We start from the raw sequence: 21679 nt of genomic DNA, 5'->3' as shown, positions 1-21679 counted from the left end.
TTTCCTCAACGTGGGCTCCATCAGGGTGGGAAAAGGCTTATAAAGTCTTCCCACGCTTTGCAATTGGAGTCCAAGTGCTCTGAGTCAACCAATTAGAGTGCTCTGACAACTGATTGGCTTAAGTGCTCAGATTCAAACTGCATGGCGTGGGAAGGCTTTCTAAGTCTTTCCCTGCACTGCAGAACTCAGCCTGCGTGTAGCCCTCGATGGGTGCAGATGGCTTGATTTTATTTTTATTTATTTATTTTTTTTTATTCCTTCGACGGGCTTTGTGCATATAATTTGGCAATTTTGGGGGGCTAAAAAAAAAAAGAATATTTTCGAAAAAAGAAGACATCTAATTGTAAGTGTGAATTTTTTAAAGTTTTCAGGTTTTAATTTATTGCTCCTCCTGACTATTTTTAGGATGATTTTACAGTGCTATCCAGTGTGGGCAGCTAACGTGCCCCACAGGGCCTTCATCTGCCCGCAGTAAGATGGCAGCACCCAGGATCTAGATACGGGCAAATAATATAAAGGTAAAAGAAGGTAAAATATGTGACTGAAGGGTGTTAGGAGGTAAATAAGAGGACAATAACATGTGGTGGTTTCGGGAGGGAGAGTTAAAAAAACAGAAAACGGACGCGGACATGACATTGCCTCTTTAAGAATCGTCAGCAACCTGAGGCTTTAAATTCTGGTTACAAACATTTATGGTTTAATTGCAGGGGTCAAAGTGTGGAAAATGTGTTTGGTTCTACAATTTTTATCTAAAAAGCAATCACTAAGTGTGTTGTAACTCCAGTGAATAAAGAACTACCCCAGGCTTGGTTCTGTGATTATAGATAAGGTATCACCGGTTAGCGAATTTTCTGAAAGTTATTTAAAACATGTATCTAGAAAGAATATCTAATTATTCCAAACCAGTCCACCATTAGCGCAGGATGTCAGCCTGTTATCTACCTGCTGTCAGATGGTCACAACGACGAGGCTCTGTATTAAAACTTAATATGAAGGGGGTATATACCACCTTTAAAGGTGATTCAGGTATTGATAGCATCTGCTTCAAGCCTCTTTTACTGTGAATGTTGCATATGATCTATTCCCTCCTGGGTTAGGAGGTAGTGCTGCTGAAGTAGGCTCTAAACGTATTGTTTATTAGCGCACCTGGGTTCAAGCAGGGACCTAGGACATAGTTATTAGCAGGTACAGGGCTATTCAATGAAGTGTGATTTATCTGGAGTTCAAAGTGAATTTCAAATTGTACACTGAACAAAATTATAAAGGCAACACTGTTGCGCTGCGTGAGGCAAATGGTGGTCACTCCAGATACTGACTGGTTTTCAGACTACTGCCCTGACCTCTACAATACAGTAAAACTGCCCAAGGCACACCTGTGCAATAATCATGCTGTCTAATCAGCATCTTGATATGCCGCACCTGTGAGGTGGATTATCTCGCAAAGGAGAAATGCTCACTAACACAGATTTAGACAGATTTGGGAACAATATTTGAGAGAAGTAGGCCTTTTGTGTACATAGAAAAAGTCTTAGATCTTTGAGTTCAGCTCATGAAAAATGAGGGCAAAAACAAAGTGTTTTGTTCAGTGTATGTGATCATAGCCAAATTGTAGATTTTATTCCAGATTGGTTACTTTTCCCTAAAAGTTGCATTCAGATTATAATTCCTGTGTGAGACTCAGTGTCTTCATACCTAGAATCTGCCCCGATAAGTCACCCTGGGACCTCAAATATCTGCCCATTCACCTCGATACCCTGAGAATTCACCAAGGGACCCCAAATATCTGACTGTTTACTCTGACACCCTGAGAATTAAAAAAATATATAAAATTAGTGCGTACAAAAGGCGCTTCAAAGAACTGAAACACAATTTTTAAAATAACTATATAGTTTACATTTCTCAGCTGCTAACCACTACCTTGTGTATAACAAAAACAGGTACATCAGCCTACAGACAGAAGTGCAAAATGATGCTTATAAAGTGTCCAGTGGAACTGCCATCTTAATAAGTTGTGCTTAATGACCTGTTCCACTGGACACTTTTTATAAGCATCATTTTGCACTTCTGTCTGTAGGCTGATGTACCTGTTTTGTGCTACGCTACAACCCCACGGTTTTGCACCCTGAGAATTCACACTGCACCCATTAAAGGACCACTCTAGTGCCAGGAAAGCATACTCGTTTTCCTGGCACTAGAGTGCCCTGAGGGTGCCCCCACCCTCAGGGACCCCCTCCCGCCCGGCTCTGGAAAGGGGAAAGGGGTTAAATCTTACCTTTTTCCAGCGCTGGGCGGAGAGATCTCCTCCTGCTCTCCTCCTCCGATCCTCCTCTTCTCCTCCCCGTCGGCTGAATGTGCACGCGCGGCAAGAGCTGCGCGCGCATTCAGCCGGTCACATAGGAAAGCATTCATAATGCTTTCCTATGGACGCTGGCGTGCTCTCACTGTGAAAATCACAGTGAGAAGCACGCAAGCGCCTCTAGCGGCTGTCAATGAGACAGCCACTAGAGGACATAGGGGGAAGGCTTAACCCATTCATAAACATAGCAGTTTCTCTGAAACTGCTATGTTTATGAAAAAATGGGTTAACCCTAGAAGGACCTGGCACCCAGACCACCTCATTAAGCTGAAGTGGTCTGGGTGCCTAGAGTGGTCCTTTAACTGTAAGAATCTGCTAATTCACTCTGAGAATTTCCCCAGTGGATTCAAGTATTCCATCAGAATGTACTGAACATTCACCCTACATCCTAAAGAAACAGGCAAACTCCCACTAGTTTTTCTTGACTACAATTCACATTATCCTCCAACAGACGTTTTTCCACGTTAAAGTTCATGTGTTTATTAATGCCACTTACAGTAATTACTGGTTGGCCCCTTCATTAACCCCTTAAGGACCAAACTTCTGGAATAAAATGGAATCATGACATGTCACACATGTCATGTGTCCTTAAGGGGTTAAACCATTTAGATCCGTTCATGTTTTTACTCGAACAAGGGTATTCACCAAAAGCTGAATTTTCAAACATTATATCCAAATAGGAAAATAATAAAGGCAAAAAAATCAAAAACATAAAATCTGGGAATATGGTGGAGAATTTTTCCAAAACTGCCTCCGTTTTAACATTCCGATTGATTTGGGGAAAAGTCGTAGTTTAGTGAATAGCTATGTAAGGGTTAAACGTGAGCCACGTCGTTCATTCCGTTATGATTGTTATGGAGATACTCTGAGCTCAGTCTGCATCGCATAGTCAGCCTTCGTACTGAGCCCATGGGTGAAAGTCCAGCTCTACTTCTCCAAGTTCATTCCTTCCTCTCGGCTGGTATCATGCAGGGGCCATGTATCTACCTGCTCGTGATCACCCTCTCCTGCACTAGTAAGTGACGGGGAACGAAAAAGGCAATTATTTGGGGGGTTTCCAGTGGTTATAATTTTGAGGTTAACTATGGCATCCCAGTTTTTTCTGGACTAAGATTTTAAATCCACATGTTTCAGGTAGATTTATTGGACAAGATTAAATAGCTCTGGGTTATTCACTAAGCTCCGAATAGTAGTGAACATTTGACTATCAGCTTGCTACAATACAGTGTTTAGTGAATAACAATATAAATTTAGGAATTCTGCGGGAATCAAATCACCAAAGAATTGTAAATTTTATCCCAAAATAGGTGAGCCCGGAATACAGCGACCATGGAAAATTATTCAAATGTATGTGATTTGTCCTAAAATGTATTAATATAATTGTGGAGAGAATATAAAGGTGTGAGAATGCAGTTATATATATATATATATATAGGAATCCATATGAGCCTGCTGCCTTCTGGGAAATTGTGCTGGCATCCTCCAGGACTGTCCTGTTGGAGGAATACAGTCTATACATACCGGCTGTATATCTCAAGGTGTCCACATACCCGCTGTGACATGTCAGAGCTATGGGGGAGCAGGAACTTATAAAGGGGAAATGTAACTGTCCCAGTTATTTACTCTCATCTCCATCTTTTAAACCCATTGCAGATGTAAACGTGGATTCCAATGCTCCCTCACACATTTTTAAGTTGTATAAGATGTTATGAAATAAACTGTCTCAGTCTGCTAATTGCAGTTTGGGTGCTCCTTACACCAAATCTTATAAACCCCCCACACCAGCACCTACTGGGGATTTAAGAACTCTATATAATAACTGATAAATAAATACATTTAAAGGGACTCCAGTGGTCACCCTACCCTAGTGCCTTTTTAATTTCTTGCCCTCCATACAGTGAGCACACTGTCAGAGCCCTGTTTGTAGATTTCCTTCAGATTAGATAAATGACAAAAACCTGCCTGGTGACCTTTATTTCCTCCACACTATCATTCACTGCATCTCTTTTTGCCTCCTTAGTTTATTCTGCTGCCTCCGCTGGGTGTACGAGCCCTGCCACTGCACTCTGTAATTTTGTCTGTGATTGCTGGGATTGCTCAGATGAGAGGCATTGTGGTAAGTACACTGTGCCAACCTTGCCAGTATGTGTATAATTTCTGCCTTTATTACACTTAGCTTGCTATACCAGCTTTGCAAGTATGTGTATCATTCCTCCCTTTACACTTAGCTTGCTATACCAGCTCTGCCAGTATTGTACCATTTCTGCCTTTAAATAATCACTGTGATAACTCTGTAAAACACAACGGCACATTTGGGACATAAACTGGATATTAAACATTAACAGGCCCATACACTCTGCCGAAGACCTACGTCTATCCTCTGTCCGTACTCCTACATCTGATACTCGCCTCCAAGACTTCTCCAGGGCTGCACTTTGTTGTCTGTGGAACTCCCTTCCTTCTCCGTTAAACTTTCACCCAGTTTCCATTCCTTCTTCAGGAAAACATATAAATTAAACTGTTAAGAGCTTTTCATTCCCCTTCCTCCATGACTCCTCTCCTGCAACTGTAAAATATAACCCACTAACCCCTCAGTGAATACTTTTCTAGCAAACGCCTTTGTTACCCCTACTTATACCCTTTGTGTCATTATAACCCACTCCCTCTAACATGTAAGCTCATTGAGCAGGGCCTCAATCCCTCTGTTACTGTGTCACTATACTCCACTCCCTCTAGCATGTAAGCTCATTGAGCAGGGCCCTCAATCCCTCTGTTACTGTGTCACTATACCCCACTCCCTCTAGCATGTAAACTTACTGAGCAGGCCCTTAATTCCTCTGTTACTGTGTCACTCCCTCTAACATGGAAGCTCACTGAGCAGGCCCTCAATCCCTCTGTTACTGTGTCACTATACTCCACTCCCTCTAGCATGTAAGCTCATTGAGCAGGGCCCTCAATCCCTCTGTTACTGTGTCACTATACCCCACTCCCTCTAGCATGTAAACTTACTGAGCAGGCCCTTAATTCCTCTGTTACTGTGTCACTCCCTCTAACATGGAAGCTCACTGAGCAGGCCCTCAATCCCTCTGTTACTGTGTCACTATACTCCACTCCCTCTAGCATGTAAGCTCATTGAGCAGGGCCCTCAATCCCTCTGTTACTGTGTCACTATACCCACTCCCTCTAACATGTAAACTCACTGAGCAGGGCCCTCAATCCCTCTGTTACTGTGTCACTATACCCCACTCCCTCTAGCATGTAAACTCACTGAGCAGGCCCTCAATCCCTCTGTTACTGTGTCACTACACCCCACTCCCTCTAACATGTAAACTCACTGAGCAGGGCCCTCAATCCCTCTGTTACTGTGTCACTATACCCCACTCCCTCTAACATGTAAGCTCACTGAGCAGGCCCTCAATCCCTCTGTTACTGTGTCACAATACCCCACTCCCTCTAACATGTAAACTCACTGAGCAGGCCCTCAATCCCTCTGTTACCGTGTCATTATACCCCACTCCCTCTAACATGTAAGCTCACTGAGCAGGCCCTCAATCCCTCTGTTACTGTGTCACTACACCCCACTCCCTCTAACATGTAAACTCACTGAGCAGGCCCTCAATCCCTCTGTTACTGTGTCCCTACACCCCACTCCCTCTAACATGTAACCTCACTGAGCAGGGCCCTCAATCCCTCTGTTACTGTCACTATACCCCACTCCCTCTAACATGTAAACTCACTGAGCAGGGCCCTCAATCCCTCTGTTACTGTGTCACTATACCCCACTCCCTCTAACATGTAAACTCACTGAGCAGGGCCCTCAATCCCTCTGTTACTGTGTCACTATACCCCACTCCCTCTAACATGTAAACTCACTGAGCAGGGCCCTCAATCCCTCTGTTACTGTGTCACTATACCCCACACCCTCTAACATGTAAGCTCACTGAGCAGGGCCCTCAATCCCTCTGTTACTGTGTCACTATACCCCACTCCCTCTAACATGTAAGCTCACTGAGCAGGCCCTCAATCCCTCTGTTACCGTGTCACTATACCCCACTCCCTCTAACATGTAAACTCACTGAGCAGGCCCTCAATCCCTCTGTTACCGTGTCATTATACCCCACTCCCTCTAACATGTAAGCTCACTGAGCAGGCCCTCAATCCCTCTGTTACTGTGTCACTACACCCCACTCCCTCTAACATGTAAACTCACTGAGCAGGCCCTCAATCCCTCTGTTACTGTGTCCCTACACCCCACTCCCTCTAACATGTAACCTCACTGAGCAGGGCCCTCAATCCCTCTGTTACTGTCACTATACCCCACTCCCTCTAACATGTAAGCTCATTGAGCAGGGCCCTCAATCCCTCTGTTACTGTGTCACTATACCCCACTCCCTCTAACATGTAAACTCACTGAGCAGGGCCCTCAATCCCTCTGTTACTGTGTCACTATACCCCACTCCCTCTAACATGTAAGCTCATTGAGCAGGGCCCTCAATCCCTTTGTTACTGTGTCACTATACCCCACTCCCTCTAACATGTAAACTCACTGAGCAGGCCCTCAATCCCTCTGTTACTGTGTCACTATACCCCACTCCCTCTAACATGTAAACTCACTGAGCTAAACAAACCAGGAAGTAACAGGACCGGTTGTCTGCCAACCACGGGGCGTAGCAAGTTGAATTTGTAGAAGTACCAATTCCTTTTGAAAAAAGTAAAAAGATACACACTATGCACACATGGGCGGATCCAGAAACTAATCTCAGGAGGGGCACTGGTAGATTATTTGTAAAGGAGCAATCCAGGCACATTAACCACTGAAGCTATCTGTTGCGGTTATGGTACCAGTAGTGCCGTGGCACCCTCCCAGAGTAAGTAGTCAAACCGTTTATGAACAGTTTGACAACTTACCTGTAGTCTCCTGGGATTGGGGCTGTAGTGAGGGATAGGGCCTGCGGTAGGGGATAGAGACAGTAGTGTGTGTGTGTGTGCAATGTGTGTGTGTGTGTGTGTGTGTGTGAGGGGTCAAGTGTGTGAAGGGTGCAGTGTGTGTGTGAGGAATGTATTGTGTGTGTATGGGGTGCCTGTATGTTAGGGGGGCAGTGTGTGTGTATGGGGGGCAGTGTGTGAATGTGTAGAGAGTTACATTGTGTGTGTTGGGATAGGGGAGCAAATTTGAATCAAATATATATATATATATATTTTATTTTTTTTAAATAAAAATTCTTTAAAATAAATCATCTTTTTATCCCTCCTCCCTTCTTACCTTTGCCCCAGGGAGGGGGGACAGTGCAAGGCAATCCCTGGTGGTCCTCGTTGTGAAGCCCTGGTGGACCTAGTGGTGAGAGTGAACTCTAGCTGGCAGCACCCGAGGTTAGAGTTCACTCTCTCGCAAAATCCAGAGCTCGCGAGAGGAGAACCAGGTGGAGCTGCAGGCTAGAGCTCCCTAAGGTCCTGTCCCCCACTCCTGTAGGCTGCCCAGCAAGGTGCCTGTGGGTCGTTGAGGAAACAGCAGGGCTGGTGCTTGGATAGCAACGGCCCTGCATGGGCCGGCAGGGTTGAGTGTCAGGGCATTAATATTTTCTCATGAGGGGGGAGTGGGAAGGTGGCAATTGCTCCATTGCCCCCACCCTGGATTCTTCACTGTCTGCACACAGAAACCACTCCAAGCTGAAGTGCTTTAGGTGTCCGGAGTGTCCTTTTAATTTTGAACTCACTTTTAATTCTCACTTTAGTGAATAACTCGGTAAGGGATGGAGGAGATTTTGTATTGATGTAAGTAGATCTGTTACTCCCCTGGAGTGACTTTGTGCCAAGCTAATAAAATATCAGTTCATTTTGTGAAATCCCGTTTGTTCCCTACAGGCTATCATAAGGACTCGGCTGTTTTAGGGGTTCCCTTCAGCTGTGACTTTGAGCAGGATGATTGTGGATGGAGAGATATCAGCACTTCCTCCCATCGGTGGGCCAGAGAGCGCCTCAGTTCACCAATGTGGGGATCCCGTCCCCACGCGGACCATACTCTCGGAAACCGATGGGGTAAAACCATTTCTGTCACCTACTGAGCTATTTAATTGTCAGGTCTATTCAATGCATCCCAATGCCTCTGGTCATGGTTTTTAAAAATCTAGTACCGTCCAGGACTGCGGAATCCAGGCTTGTTTTCTCTAGATTAAATATAGTCTCTCTGGGTTACTCACTAAATGGGAATTCAAAGTTATTTCAAAGAGAATTTCAGATTTCAGGTCAGAACTGGAAAAATTCAATTCAGCTATTCATTTAACTACCGTGGCCTTATATTTGAAATTCCCGTTGAATTGTCTTGGAATTCTAACTGTAGCGAATAACCCTTTGGATTCCTGCCTTCACTCATAAACTGGGTGGCTTACACCCGGAACATAATTATGGAGTTATACACCTGAACACCCAGAACATAATTATGGAGTTATATGCCTGAACGCCCATTAAATCATAATGTGACAGAACCAGCAGCTACATGCTACTGATAGGACGTTATTCTGAAATGTCAGCTTATTCTCTTCCCATAATGTCTTAAATATGACAGTGTATCAGACGGACGCCCTTACCTCGATACAGAGGTCACATAGTCCCTTAAACTGCAAATAAAATGGTGGCACAAGGCAAGAACCCAATAGACGTTTTATGGCTTCCCCACAATGAGAAATTTGAATGTATATAATTAACACGAGTCAGATCTTTGTATCTCCTCAAGTAGAATGAGACTCCTAAAAGCTAATCAATTCCTAAATCTTCCCAAGACCTACCGAGAAAGCATTCCGTCATTCCTGATTGTATTACGTGCCCGGGACGCTGCAGTAAATTCCCAGCCTTACCCCACTGGGTGAACCTGTCGCTCCTATTTTGGGCAGCCATTCCCTGCTCCCACAGCTCTTTTTGTCCTATTGCCCAATTACTCCTACATAATTATATCGTGCTTGCCTTCTCTGCCCACTCAGGATGGTTCATGGCCACAGGAGGCCACAGTGGGATGTCCGCTGTCACTGCCACGGTCAGATCGCCTGTACTTCGAGACGCAGCTGCCACCTGCGAGATCCACGTTCACTACCACGTGTGGAGTTCAGGTAAAAAACAAAGACCAAATTCATGCAATAATGCCGATAGAGACCTAAACGGGGGTAGAGAGAAGGCAGTTGGGAACGCCTGGTACACCCTTTTTTCCCACCTGTGATCAATATACCATCCTGTTTCAGGTTCGACCAGTAACGGGAGCCTGTCTATGCAGCTGACGGCTAATGCTCAGACGTACACTTTGTGGGAAACCGAACTAAAAAGTGCTTTGGCATGGAGGCGAGCTGTGATGTACACTGGCAGAATTTCCGCTGAATTTCAGGTGTCACAATGCTTTTTAAATAACCCGACCCGATGTGCTTGTATCGACTTTTAATATTGACTTTGAAAAACGTACTTATCAATTCTTTCTGTGATCACTACAACTCCCATGATGCTTTGCCAGCTTTTAGGCTGGGGATCTATCTCCTGGCCACCAGTGGTCAGTGCAGTTGAAGTGACCAGACTTGGTCACACTCATTACTGATCATTTACAAGTTGTGACTAGTAGCCAGGAGCCTCTAACTTTCGGGTTGCACTGGTGCAGGCAGTTGTAATGCTAATAATCTGTGTATTCCACATTATCACAGTAATCCCAATTAACCTATCTAGAATTCCCTCAAATTAGTCTTTCTTCTTCTTTCACAGCTTTCTGTGACCTCATCTTGGGAGTCCTCTCCTCACGGAAATGTTGCAATAGATGATATTGAATTCCGACATTGCATGCTGTCAGGTATCACTCAGAAAATGCTCTGTGATTGGTGGGACTCTATGTCCAAGGGTGGGGTTTCATCTTCTGTGCTATGAGTCTATTTCCCCAAGGGCTGAGGTTCCATTGCTAACATTGGGTGGTCGGGTTATACTGGGTGGTGGAATGCAGTGGGGGCAGAATATACTGTCTGCTGGACTGCAATGAGGGCGGGGTACACTGGGTGGTGGAATGCACTGGGACAGGATATAGTGGGTGATGGAATGCACTGGGGCGGGATACACTGGATTTTGGAATGTACTGGGGTGGAATAAACTGGATAGTGGAATGCACTGGGTTAATTGCTGAATATGCTGGATGGTGGTGTATGCTTTGCTAATCAATACACTGGGTAGTGGAATGCACTGTGGCAAGGTATACATGGTGGTGAAATGCACTGGGGCAGGTTAAGCTGGATGGTGGAATGCTCTGGGGGCAGGATACACTGTTTAGTGGAATGCACTGAGGGCAGGATACACTGGGTGGTGGAATGCACTGGGGCAGGATACATTGGGTGGTGGAATGCACTGGGGCGGGATACATCGGGTGGTGGAATGCACTGGGGCGGGATACACTGGGTGGTGGAATGCACTGGGGATGGGATACACTGGGTGCACTGGAGGCAGGTTATACTGGGTGGTAGAATACACTGGATGGCTGAATATGCTGGATGGTGGTGTATGCTGTGCTACTCAATACACTGGGTAGTGGATTGCACTGTGGCAGATTATACTGGGTGGTGGAATGCACTGGGGAAGGATACACTGAGTGGTGGAATGCACTGGGGAAGGATACATTGGGTGGTGGAATGCACTGGGTGCAGGATACACTGGATGGTGGAATGCACTGGAGCAGGATATGCTGGGTGGTGGAATGCACTGGAGAAGGATATGCTGGGTGGTGGAATGCACTGGGGCAGTATATACTGGGTGGTGGAATGCACGGGGGGTGGGATACACTGGGTGGTGGAATGCACTGGGTGGTGGAATGCACTGGATGGCTGAATATGCTGGACGGTGGAGTACGCTGTGGTATTCGATGCGGTGGGTGGTGGAATGCGCCATGAATTTGTTGCAGTGACTTGAAAATTGTGTGAAAATCATAATCTAATCATTGCTTTTCTACATTCTAAGTGCCGCAGGTTTCATGCCACGATGGGCAGAAGCAGTGTGACCGTGGGTCTTGTGTAGACAACAAAGCCTGGTGTGATGGAACTGATGACTGTGGCGATAAGTCAGATGAGAAGAATTGCAGTGAGTAATATAGAAGATAAGTCGTGCGTACACTGGGAGCAGAACGATTAATCCCACGTAAACCAACTGAATGGGTCGCAAGCTGGCACAGCTTTCTGTCTGCTCTACTCCAGATGTATTTCAGTTAGCCTGTCAGCTTGTCTATCTGTCTAAGTTTCTGTCTGTCTGACATTCTCATTATAGATTAGCCCAATATAGAATGTAGCCATTTTTCCATCTATACTGTCTTATCCTGCCTTACCCCTCCTGCACTGTTGAGACATATAAATATATTTTCCATGACGATAGACACATTGATTGTTTTAATTTATACAATTTATCACAGTTGTTTATCATTCTTGCAGCAAATTATCATGTCTGTGACTTTGAAAATGATACGTGTGGCTGGAATGTAACCAACTGGAATCGAGTCGATGGATTCAGCTCCAGGCCGAGTCGAGATCACACTTCGAACAGCCGCTCTGGTAAATGTTGATACTCACAGACTGAGTAAATGCTCCATCCTCACCAGCCCTGCAGGCTGAATTCCTGGAACCCCCCCAGATATTGACAAGATGTCACCTTCACTGGGATTCTTGTATCAGATATAAATCTCTCCAAAAAAATCCGGCCCTGTTGAAGAGATCCTGCATGAGAAAAAGGCCCTGTATTTGTTCTGCGCAGCGCAAGGAAATGTATTGACATGCGCTGTGTTTGCTTGTGACTTGTCTTTGATGTCTCATAAGTGGGATACCAGAGTGCAAAACGGCCAGCAAAGCATATTGTGCATGGGTTTGGAGCCTGCTTGTGGGATTGCGTGTGTTTAGAGTGAGCTTATTGTGTTGTGGTATTTTTTGTAAATAGTTACATTCAATTGTGTTGTGTTTGTGGTGTAACAGGTGTGGCTAGGGGCTGTAGAGAGTGAGAGAGTGTGTGTAGGGGCTGTAGTCTATGTGTGTATAGGTGATGTAGTGTGTGTGTATAGGTGATGTAGTGTGTGTAGGGGCTGTAGTCTATGTGTGTATAGGTGATGTAGTGTGTGTGTATAGGTGATGTAGTGTGTGTGGGGGCTGTAGTCTATGTGTGATTAGGTGATGTAGTGTGTGTAGGGGCTGTAGTCTATGTGTGATTAGGTGATGTAGTGTGTGTAGGGGATGTAGTCTGTGTGTATAGGTGATGTAGTGTGTGTAGGGGGCGAGTGTGTGTAGGGGCTGTAGTGTATGTGTGTATAGGTGATGTAGTGTGTGTAGGGGCTGTAGTATATGTGTGATTAGGTGATGTAGTGTGTGTAGGGGCTGTAGTGTATGTGTGATTAGGTGATGTAGTGTGTGTAGGGGCTGTAGTCTATGTGTGATTAGGTGATGTAGTGTGTGTAGGGGCTGTAGTCTATGTGTGATTAGGTGATGTAGTGTGTGTAGGGGCTGTAGTCTATGTGTGATTAGGTGATGTAGTGTGTGTAAGGGCTGTAGTCAGAGGCGGCTCTCTAATTAGGCGGTTTAGCCGGCCGCCTAAGGCCTCGCGCCGGCTGAGGCCTTGCGGCCGCCTAAACAGCCTGAGGGCAGACTGTGCCGGGTCCTCGGTCAGTGACCAAGGACCCGACATCAGGAGGGGGCCCGGCGGCTTGCCCGGTATGCCGCCGGGTGCGAGACACATGGATGGGCCTGGGCGCGGGAATGAGACACATGCAGAAGGTGGGGGGAGGGAATGAGACACGGGGAGGTGAGAATTAGACACATGGGAGGTAGGCCCCAGAGAAAGTTTTGCACCAGGGCCCGGTGGATTCTGGTTACGCCTCTGATCTCTCACCTGACCTCTCTATAAACCATAAATACTCATTAAGGTGTCACCTCTCCCCAAGTCAAGTCAATGATTGAATGCAGCACTACACAAAAGTCATTGAATTTATAGCAGGAGAGCATGTTTTGGTAGATGTGAAATATACTCCTGCCAGTTAGTATAGAACCTGTTGTAGCTATAGATGTTAGTAATATTGAGATAATGTGAGTGATTTCTCTGTGATGTATTCCAGGTTACTTCCTGCGGGCTTACAGTGAAAATGATCTCTCTGGGCCTTTTATAAACCCAGCCACCAACGAAACCTGCTTTGTGAGTTACTGCACCCACGTACCTCTCTATCACGTACAGCTATCTCTCCACCTCTATATAACACGTACAGCTATCTCTCCACCTCTCTATAACACGTACAGCTATCTCTCCACCTCTCTATAATGTGTACACCCTTACTCCCTCACCTTACTATAGCACACAGCGATCTCTCCTCTCTATAAGATTAACAGAAGACCCCAGCAGTAAATCTATCCTAATACGATATCTGATATTAATATTACAGATTTACTGGTGGGGTCTTCTGTAATTCCCTGGTTCCCCTACATGATGTATATCAAAGATTCTGACAGTCATTTCCGATGCATCCTGTGTAGAGATGTCGCGAACTGCCCGCCGAACTGTTCGCGAACTGTCCGCCGGCGAACAATAGCGTGTTCGCGTTGGGCGAACATATGCGATTTCCGGTCCGCGCCCTATACGTCATCATTGAGTAAACTTTGACCCAGAACCTCACAGTCAGCAGACACTTCCTGGGAGGGAGGGTCTGCAGCTGATTGGCTGGAATGTGTCTGCTGACTGTGAGGTTCCGGGTCAAAGTTTACTCAATGACGACGTATAGGGGGCGGACTGGAAATCGCATATGTTCGCCCAACGCGAACACGCTATTGTTCGCCGGCGGACAGTTCGCGAACAGTTCGGCGGGCAGTTTGCGACATCTCTAATCCTGTGTGTTTGCAGCTTGTTTTGTATTACATGATGGACGGATCAAACAGCAGCCGCCTGGTTATCGGTTATCGGTTATCCAACCAGGCTACCATAGTGCCAGCCAAGGTTATCCAAGGACCGCGCGACAATGTGTGGCTGCGAGAGAGCGTTCACATCCCCACTATCAGTGACACCTATCAGGTAACATTCAAAACCAATAACAACGCTATGAAATATGCTGTTGCTGTATGATTAAAATTATAATAACCCTTTCATGGCACACAGAAAAGATAAGGGCTGGGTCTGTATATTCCAGGATCCCTATAAAATGGTTCACTGAGCATCTCCCCATGATGCATTATGGGAAATCCATGGATACTGTAGCCAGCAATCATTTATAAATAAATACAGGCTGTGAGTGTGACTGTCTTTATATAGTGTATCTGTTTTATAACTTCATCTCCTCCCCCAGATTATAATCCGAGCTAACATTGCCTATGGGACTGATTCCATTATCGCTCTGGATGACCTTATCCTGTCTCCTGATTGTAATGTAAACGGTAAGACTGAAAGGAGAGAATAAACTGATTCTGTGAGATACCAGATCAGGGTGATTAATGGCAGATTCTCAGGGTGAATGTGCAGATTTTCAGGGTGAATACGGAGACTCTCAGGGTGAATGCACACATTGTCAGGGTGAATGCACAGATTCTCATGATGAATGCACAGATTCACATGACGAGTGATGGGCAGATTCTCAGTATAAATGTGCAAATTCACAGGACAAGTGATGGGCAGATTCTCAGTATGAATGTGCAGATTCACAGGACGAGTGATGGGCAGATTCTGAGGGTGAATGCACAGATTCACAGGACAAGTGATGGGCTAATTTTTTAGGGTGAATGTGCAGATTCTTAGGGTGAATACAGAGACTCTTAGGGTGAATGCACACATTGTCATGGCTAATGCAGAGATTGTCAGGTTGAATGCACAGATGCTCAGGGTGAATCCGCAGATTCACATGACGAGTGATGGGCAGATTCTCAGTATGAATGTGCAGATTCACAGGACGAGTGATGGGCAGATTTTCAGGGTGAATGGAGATTCTCAGGGTGAATGCAGAGATTGTCAGGGTGGATGCACAGATTCACAGGACGAGTGATGGGCAGATTCTCAGGGTGAAAGCGGTGATTGTCAGGGTGAAAGCTGAAATTGTCAGAACGAATGCACAGATTGTCAGGGTGAATGCACAGATTCTCAGGGTGAATGCACAGATTCTCAGGGTAAATGCACAGATTAATAGAACGAGTAATGGGCAGATTCTCAGGGTGAATGCGGAAATTCACAGGACGAGTGATGGGTAGATTCTCAGGGTGAATGCGGAAATTCGCAGGACGAGTGATGGGTAGATTCTCAAGGTGAATGCGGAAATTCACAGGACGAGTGATTGGTAGATTCTCAGGGTGAATGCGGAAATTCACAGGACGAGTGATGGGTAGATTCTCAAGGTGAATGTGGAAATTCACAGAACGAGTGATGGGTAGATTCTCAAGGTGAATGTGGAAATTCACAGAACGAGTAATGGGTAGATTCTCAGGGTGAATGCGGAAATTCACAGGACGAGTGATTGGTAGATTCTCAGGGTGAATGCGGAAATTCACAGGACGAGTGATGGGTAGATTCTCAAGGTGAATGTGGAAATTCACAGGACGAGTGATGGGTAGATTCTCAAGGTGAATGTGGAAATTCACAGGACGAGTGATGGGTAGATTCTCAGGGTGAATGCGGAAATTCACAGGACGAGTGATGGGTAGATTCTCAGGGTGAATGCGGAAATTCACAGGACGAGTGATGGGTAGATTCTCTGGGTGAATGCGGAAATTCACAGGACGAGTGATGGGTAGATTCTCGGGGTGAATGCGGAAATTCACAGGACGAGTGATGGGTAGATTCTCGGGGTGAGATCGTCAGGGTGAATGCAGAGATTATCTGGGCGAATGTGCAGATTCTCTGAATTAACTCATTTTCCCATGTTCTCTGCTATGGCTATGCACTATTTTGGCACTCACATTATCCATTTTGCTCAATGCATTTTCTGTAACAGCTGTCTGTGGACAGATAAATGTCCAATATAACATTGATTTGCTGTGTTATCTTCCAGCTCATGTTGGTGAATATTTGTTTTCTATCTTTTCAGAGACTTCCAGTTTTAATCCTATGATACAAATTCAGAGTTTATTATCTGTAGAAAACGATGCCCGTATCAACACAAAGGAGACATGTAAGGAGGTACCAGGTAATCCCGTGCTGCTATATACAATATGTGTGTTCCGGGTAAAACTTACCTTTTAATAATTGCTGTGTACCTGCTTCTTTCCCATAGAAAGGTTTGCCTTCGAGGCTGGACATGATGGATGGGTGGATTTTAGTATCGGAACGCAGAGATGGGGGACAGGATCCACAACATTTCCAGGTAAGGAAATATTGAAACAGTTCATTGTATTTTATTATTTACTGTGACTTGTAACCTGATCATTTATACCAAAGGCATATCCCAATCGACCTCTCAGACAGGAAGTAATCCCTCTGCTCGCTCCATCCGTCCAGGCAGAAAGTGATCCCTCTGCTGCTTCGTCCTCTCAGACAGGAAGTAATCCCTCTGCCCGCTCCGTCCTCTCAGACAGGAGGTAATCCCTCTGCTCGCTCCGTCCTTTCAGACAGGAAGTAATCCCTCTGCCCGCACCATTCTTTCAGGCAGGAAGCGATCCCTCTGCCCACTCTGTCCACTCAGACAGGAAGTGATCCCTCTGCTCGCTCCATCCTCTCAGGCAGAAAGCGCTCCCTTCCCATGCACCTACTGACCAGGCAGGAAGTGATCCCCCTGCCTGCTCCGTCCATCCAGGCATCATGCGATTCCTCTGCCCGTTCTGTCTTCCCAGGCATGAAACGATCCCTCTGCCTGCTCCAACCGTCCAGACAGGAAGCAATCCCTCTGCCTGCTCCATCCATCCAAAGAGGAAGCGATCCCTCTGCCTGCTCTTTCCTTTCAGACAGGAAGCGATCCCTCTGTCCGCTCCATGCCCACTCTGTCCTCCCAGGCAGGAAGCAATCCCTCTGCCCACTCTGTCCACTCTGTCCACTCAGACAGGAAGCGTTCCCTCTGCTGCTTCGTCCTTTAAAACAGGAAGCGACCCCTCTGCCGGCTCCATCCTCTCAGACAAGAAGTAATCCCTCTGCCCGCTCCGTCCATTCAGGCAGGATGCGATCTCTCTGCCCACTCCATCCTTTCAGGCAGGATGCGATCCCTCTGCCGGCTTCGTCCTCTCAGACAGGAAGTGATCCCTCTGCCCACTCCTGGCACTGCCTTTATAAAGATGCTTCTTGGCACTAAGGCCTAGTTCCTTACCTACAGGTTCTTTGACTCTTTGGCTGATCATGAATACCTTGGAGCAATGCTGCCACAAAAAAAGACCCTTAGACTCTGTCACTAGACTTCTGGTAAGGAACACAGTCTAACATAGTTCCAAAAGGAACTGGATCAATTAATCATGTTTAAACTGGGCCTATCCTTTAATAATGCTACATTTAACTTATTGTGATGCCTTCAAAACAGTACACAAAACATTAAGATATAGATAGCAATGCAATTAAATAAAATATAGAACTGCTACACAGGAGAGAATCATTGGAAAACATATAAAATCCAAATCCTAAAGGATTCTGTCTGAATTTCACGACCTTTGCAAATATACGCAAATCATATAGTCAAGGCACATAAATATGCTTTAACCAACAGTTAGCGCTGCTTAAAAATTCATGGTCCTCGGAACCTGGATTTCCTAAATTGTCAGCTTGGTGCAGCATAATCCTTAGGATTCGGGTTTATCAGGTTGTAACCGTGTTATTGGTGCTGACCTCATGTCCTCCTACCTGGGAACACACAAATAGAGATTGAATCCTGAGTATCTGAGACCTGACTGTGGGACGGTGTGCAGGGAATCTTCAGCACCAGATCAGAGCACCTACCGTAGCATGCCTACACCCAGTTCCAGGTCATGATTCTTGGTAGGTAAGTGCTCTCCTCTCTTTCAGGGTGCCTATTGGCGACAAGCAGTGAGGGGAACCTTCTAACCAATGCCGTAATTCACAGCCCCACATTCTGTTCCACCGGGCCTGCATGTGCTATCAACATGACCTACTACTTCAACAGTGGACCAACAGGTATCTTCTGGGAGGTGAACACAGAACAGTCTGAGTTAGAGAGCCCCGAAACCCCATTTATTCTGAAATTGACATAGTAATAGAAAGGAGTATTTTTAGTCCTACATAGAATTTACCCACCATAGGGTTAATGAGAAATTCCTGCAAACAAGCGAAGTGCATATGGGTTTCAAGCGGAAGATAATCTAATAGAAAGCTGAATCAGGAAACCAGAATTCTGAATAACCAATAATTCCATTTCAGACCAGGTCGATAGACACAGGCCTAGGGCTCTAGGGCACAGAGTAACATCTCTATAGAGGCCTTGCTCCAGGGCTATGGTATATGGGGTTAGTTATTTAATATAATTATTTATAAATTATTAATTTTATTTAAATTATTTATTACATAAATCCATAGGTAGGTATGTCGATGGTGGAGGGTGTGCACTGTGAGGTAGTATGATACATGTTTATTATCAGTGAAATTAAATGACATTAATTATTTATTTAAAATGACACATGACAGGATTTTGGTGTCATTAAATGATGTCAGTCTACTAGGAGAGACTGCAAAGCAAATGTCATAAGGGTGGAAGGTGGGAACACAGTGCTTGGAATTGGAAACCCATTACCATCAGAATGCCATGGCAACCAGTTATTATTTTACCAGGGCCAGAAATGCATTATTGGAGGAAATTCCCCCCTCTAGGCTCCCAGTATCAGTCAGCAAGGAAATAAACCGGGCCCTCAGAAGCCCCAAAAGATAATCTTTGTAGCTGGGTTACATTAGAATGTAATTACACATTGATATTTTAATATACTGCACGTGGTCCTTTGACTGAAGTCTCACAGGAACCCAATCTGTCCAACAAAACCTTTATTTCATAAAATAATCAATAAGGAGAAGACTTGGTTGGATTATGTGGCTGTGGAAGTTACCATTGAGTGTTGCTGTTCGCAGGCTCCCTTTCGGTACGTGTTTGGGACCTGGAGCAGGATACCCATAGCCACGTCTGGTACAGCGAGGAGCGGGGTGAGTCATGGAGATCGGTGGTGATTCCCTTGGGAGAGAGGACACAGCCATTCCAGGTACAGAGCCCATGATAGCGATATGGCCTTTACCTCCTGATCTGTAATATTCTGCACACTAACATTAAGGATCACACTTGGTGCCTTACTAAGACCGTCAGGGGTCAATAAGCCAAGTATTACACCGAAAACATGCTCGGAATACTTAGTGTACCATGTAGTTTCATTTAAAATTATGGGACTTGCATTACTGTATATAACTGGGGGTGTTCTTTCTCTGTGATGTCTGACTGGTATCTTCTAGTGGCTTTGGGTTTCTGGTTTCAGTTGGTTCTGTCTGCATTTATGGACCCTCTTACTGGAGAAAGGTGGGCGGCCTCGGTCGATGAGATACAGTTTCTGCAATGCAAGACGATCCCGAGTGACACAGGTATTCTTACTTACAATTTAAGTTCTAGCTGTACATGCACTAGTTGTACTTTAGATACACACAGGTGATTGTATCTGTTTCTATATAAATTAGGGCTAAAAAGTTATCTCTTACTCTGAGCTAATAGAGTGTACAGCAGACATTACAAGGTTTATGATAATCATTTATCCCACCTACCTAAGACTGATACTTGGCAAGGTCAGCCATCACTGTCTCTACAATTCTGAGTGAGTATTAAGTTGCGGAGGCTAGTTAGAACAGTAAGGGATGTCTGTAGGGCAAGGGGTAAGTTGGTACAATTATTAAATGGTGTGGCAAGATAAATGGAGCAAAAATGTAACTCTGCATAATTTCCAATAAAATGTTTGGATAATCAAATGTGTCCCTCTGGGATTTGAGAAAAACTTTTTAAAGAACAATGATCACTAACCTCCCCCCCATATGTTTGGGAACTGCATTTCCCATGATGCTAGACAATTTGAGATGCCGAGATTAGCAGTACCTGTCATCGAATATACTGTGTAAGTAAAAATTGTACAAATACCTCTCCCATAATGCTTTGTGACTGATGGTTTTACTAGCGCTGACCTGTAACTTTGAGATGGGGCTCTGTGGCTGGTACCAGAATCCGACCGATGAGATTAACTGGGAACTCGGTGAACTGTTTGATCACACCACTGGTAACGGTAAGCCCCCTAAATCTAAACACTTGTAACTCGGGGAGAAGCACATAGAAATCGTAGTTTAAAGGGATGGTGGAATAAAAGGTGAAATTCAGTTTGAAGTTTATTCACTATCACTAGCGATGAGATGGAGAATTTTTCCTAATCAGAAAATTGCCCTAAATTTTGCGGTTCACTGCAATTCACTGTTTAGTAAAAAAACAAGAGAATGTGGAGCATAGAGAGAAAAACGGTACATTTTAGTCTAAAGTAGCAAAACTTGGAAAATTATTTAAATATCTTCTTTTTTCCTTTTCCGTTTGTAAAATGTTGTCTACAGTTGTGCATTGCCCATGTCAATTATGCACAAATATTAGCTTATTCAATAGACCCAAAGTGTCAGGATATATTTGAAATATTGAATACTCCTTCATGAGACAGGTTTGACCTGAGAGGTTAACATGTTAGTTTAAATTTCTCAAAACCTCTCAGTGTCTTAGTTAATCTCTCAAAGCAATTCAATATCTACCGGATCCTGCAAAGGAAAGGTGTCTCACTGTCTGCTGGTATAAATCTATCAACGTTTACATGTGCTTTAAAATCCTGCCAGAATACTGCACCAAGCCCATAGTAGAGATGTTTGTTAAGGCAGATATTCACAGATGAAATGGAGAAATAAAAAAGTCAGCACTGATGATTAGGGAGTTTAGTGCTATATGTTTGTGTGAAGGAATGGGAGGGCTTTATTGATAACAAGTTCCACGCAGCCCATTTGTGCAGTGATACTGGACATGTTAGAGAATGTCAGTTTTCTAATAATTTGTTTTGATATAATCATTAGGCAAATGCCTGCATGTGATTGGGGAATCGCGTATGGATCGGGGAACGAAAGCCCGTCTTATATCTTACCCACAATCCGTGGATTCCAGTACCCAGTGTCTGTCATTCTATTATCGTATATGGGGCCCAGATGCAGGTACGTCCATTCTATATTTTTATTATCCCATGAGTAAAATTTGTTTGTACAATGGTATGTGACATCCTAAAGGGAGATAACATGATGTTGACAAGACCGTGTCTGGATCTCTAAGAAGGTAGGAGGTTGAAAATAAATCTTGTTATCCATAGCAACTTTATATAAACCTCTCCCTTTGTAGTTTCC

At 44.8% G+C, this 21679-nt stretch overlaps 1 protein-coding gene across 1 annotated transcript in view; it reads left to right on the top strand.

Moving 5' to 3' along the window:
- Positions 1-3307: 3307 nt before the first annotated feature.
- MAMDC4 (MAM domain containing 4) overlaps positions 3308-21679 on the top strand; it is a 29306-nt gene continuing 10934 nt past the window's right edge. Inside the window, exons 1-18 of the mRNA XM_063433502.1 lie at positions 3308-3371; positions 4377-4472; positions 8219-8392; positions 9331-9456; positions 9586-9725; positions 10091-10175; positions 11324-11443; positions 11788-11907; positions 13452-13528; positions 14228-14395; positions 14667-14754; positions 16392-16490; positions 16578-16667; positions 18287-18415; positions 19358-19485; positions 19753-19855; positions 20437-20541; positions 21359-21493. Coding sequence (XP_063289572.1) covers positions 3323-3371; positions 4377-4472; positions 8219-8392; positions 9331-9456; positions 9586-9725; positions 10091-10175; positions 11324-11443; positions 11788-11907; positions 13452-13528; positions 14228-14395; positions 14667-14754; positions 16392-16490; positions 16578-16667; positions 18287-18415; positions 19358-19485; positions 19753-19855; positions 20437-20541; positions 21359-21493 — 2032 coding nt within the window. The 5' untranslated portion in view covers positions 3308-3322. The remainder of the gene's footprint in view (positions 3372-4376; positions 4473-8218; positions 8393-9330; positions 9457-9585; positions 9726-10090; positions 10176-11323; positions 11444-11787; positions 11908-13451; positions 13529-14227; positions 14396-14666; positions 14755-16391; positions 16491-16577; positions 16668-18286; positions 18416-19357; positions 19486-19752; positions 19856-20436; positions 20542-21358; positions 21494-21679) is intronic.

The sequence above is a fragment of the Pelobates fuscus genome, chromosome 9, assembly GCF_036172605.1.
Source record: "Pelobates fuscus isolate aPelFus1 chromosome 9, aPelFus1.pri, whole genome shotgun sequence".
In the NCBI taxonomy this organism is placed as follows: Eukaryota; Metazoa; Chordata; class Amphibia; order Anura; family Pelobatidae; genus Pelobates; species Pelobates fuscus.
Note: the sequence above shows the minus strand (reverse complement) of the source record. Positions and strands in the feature narration are given on the sequence as shown.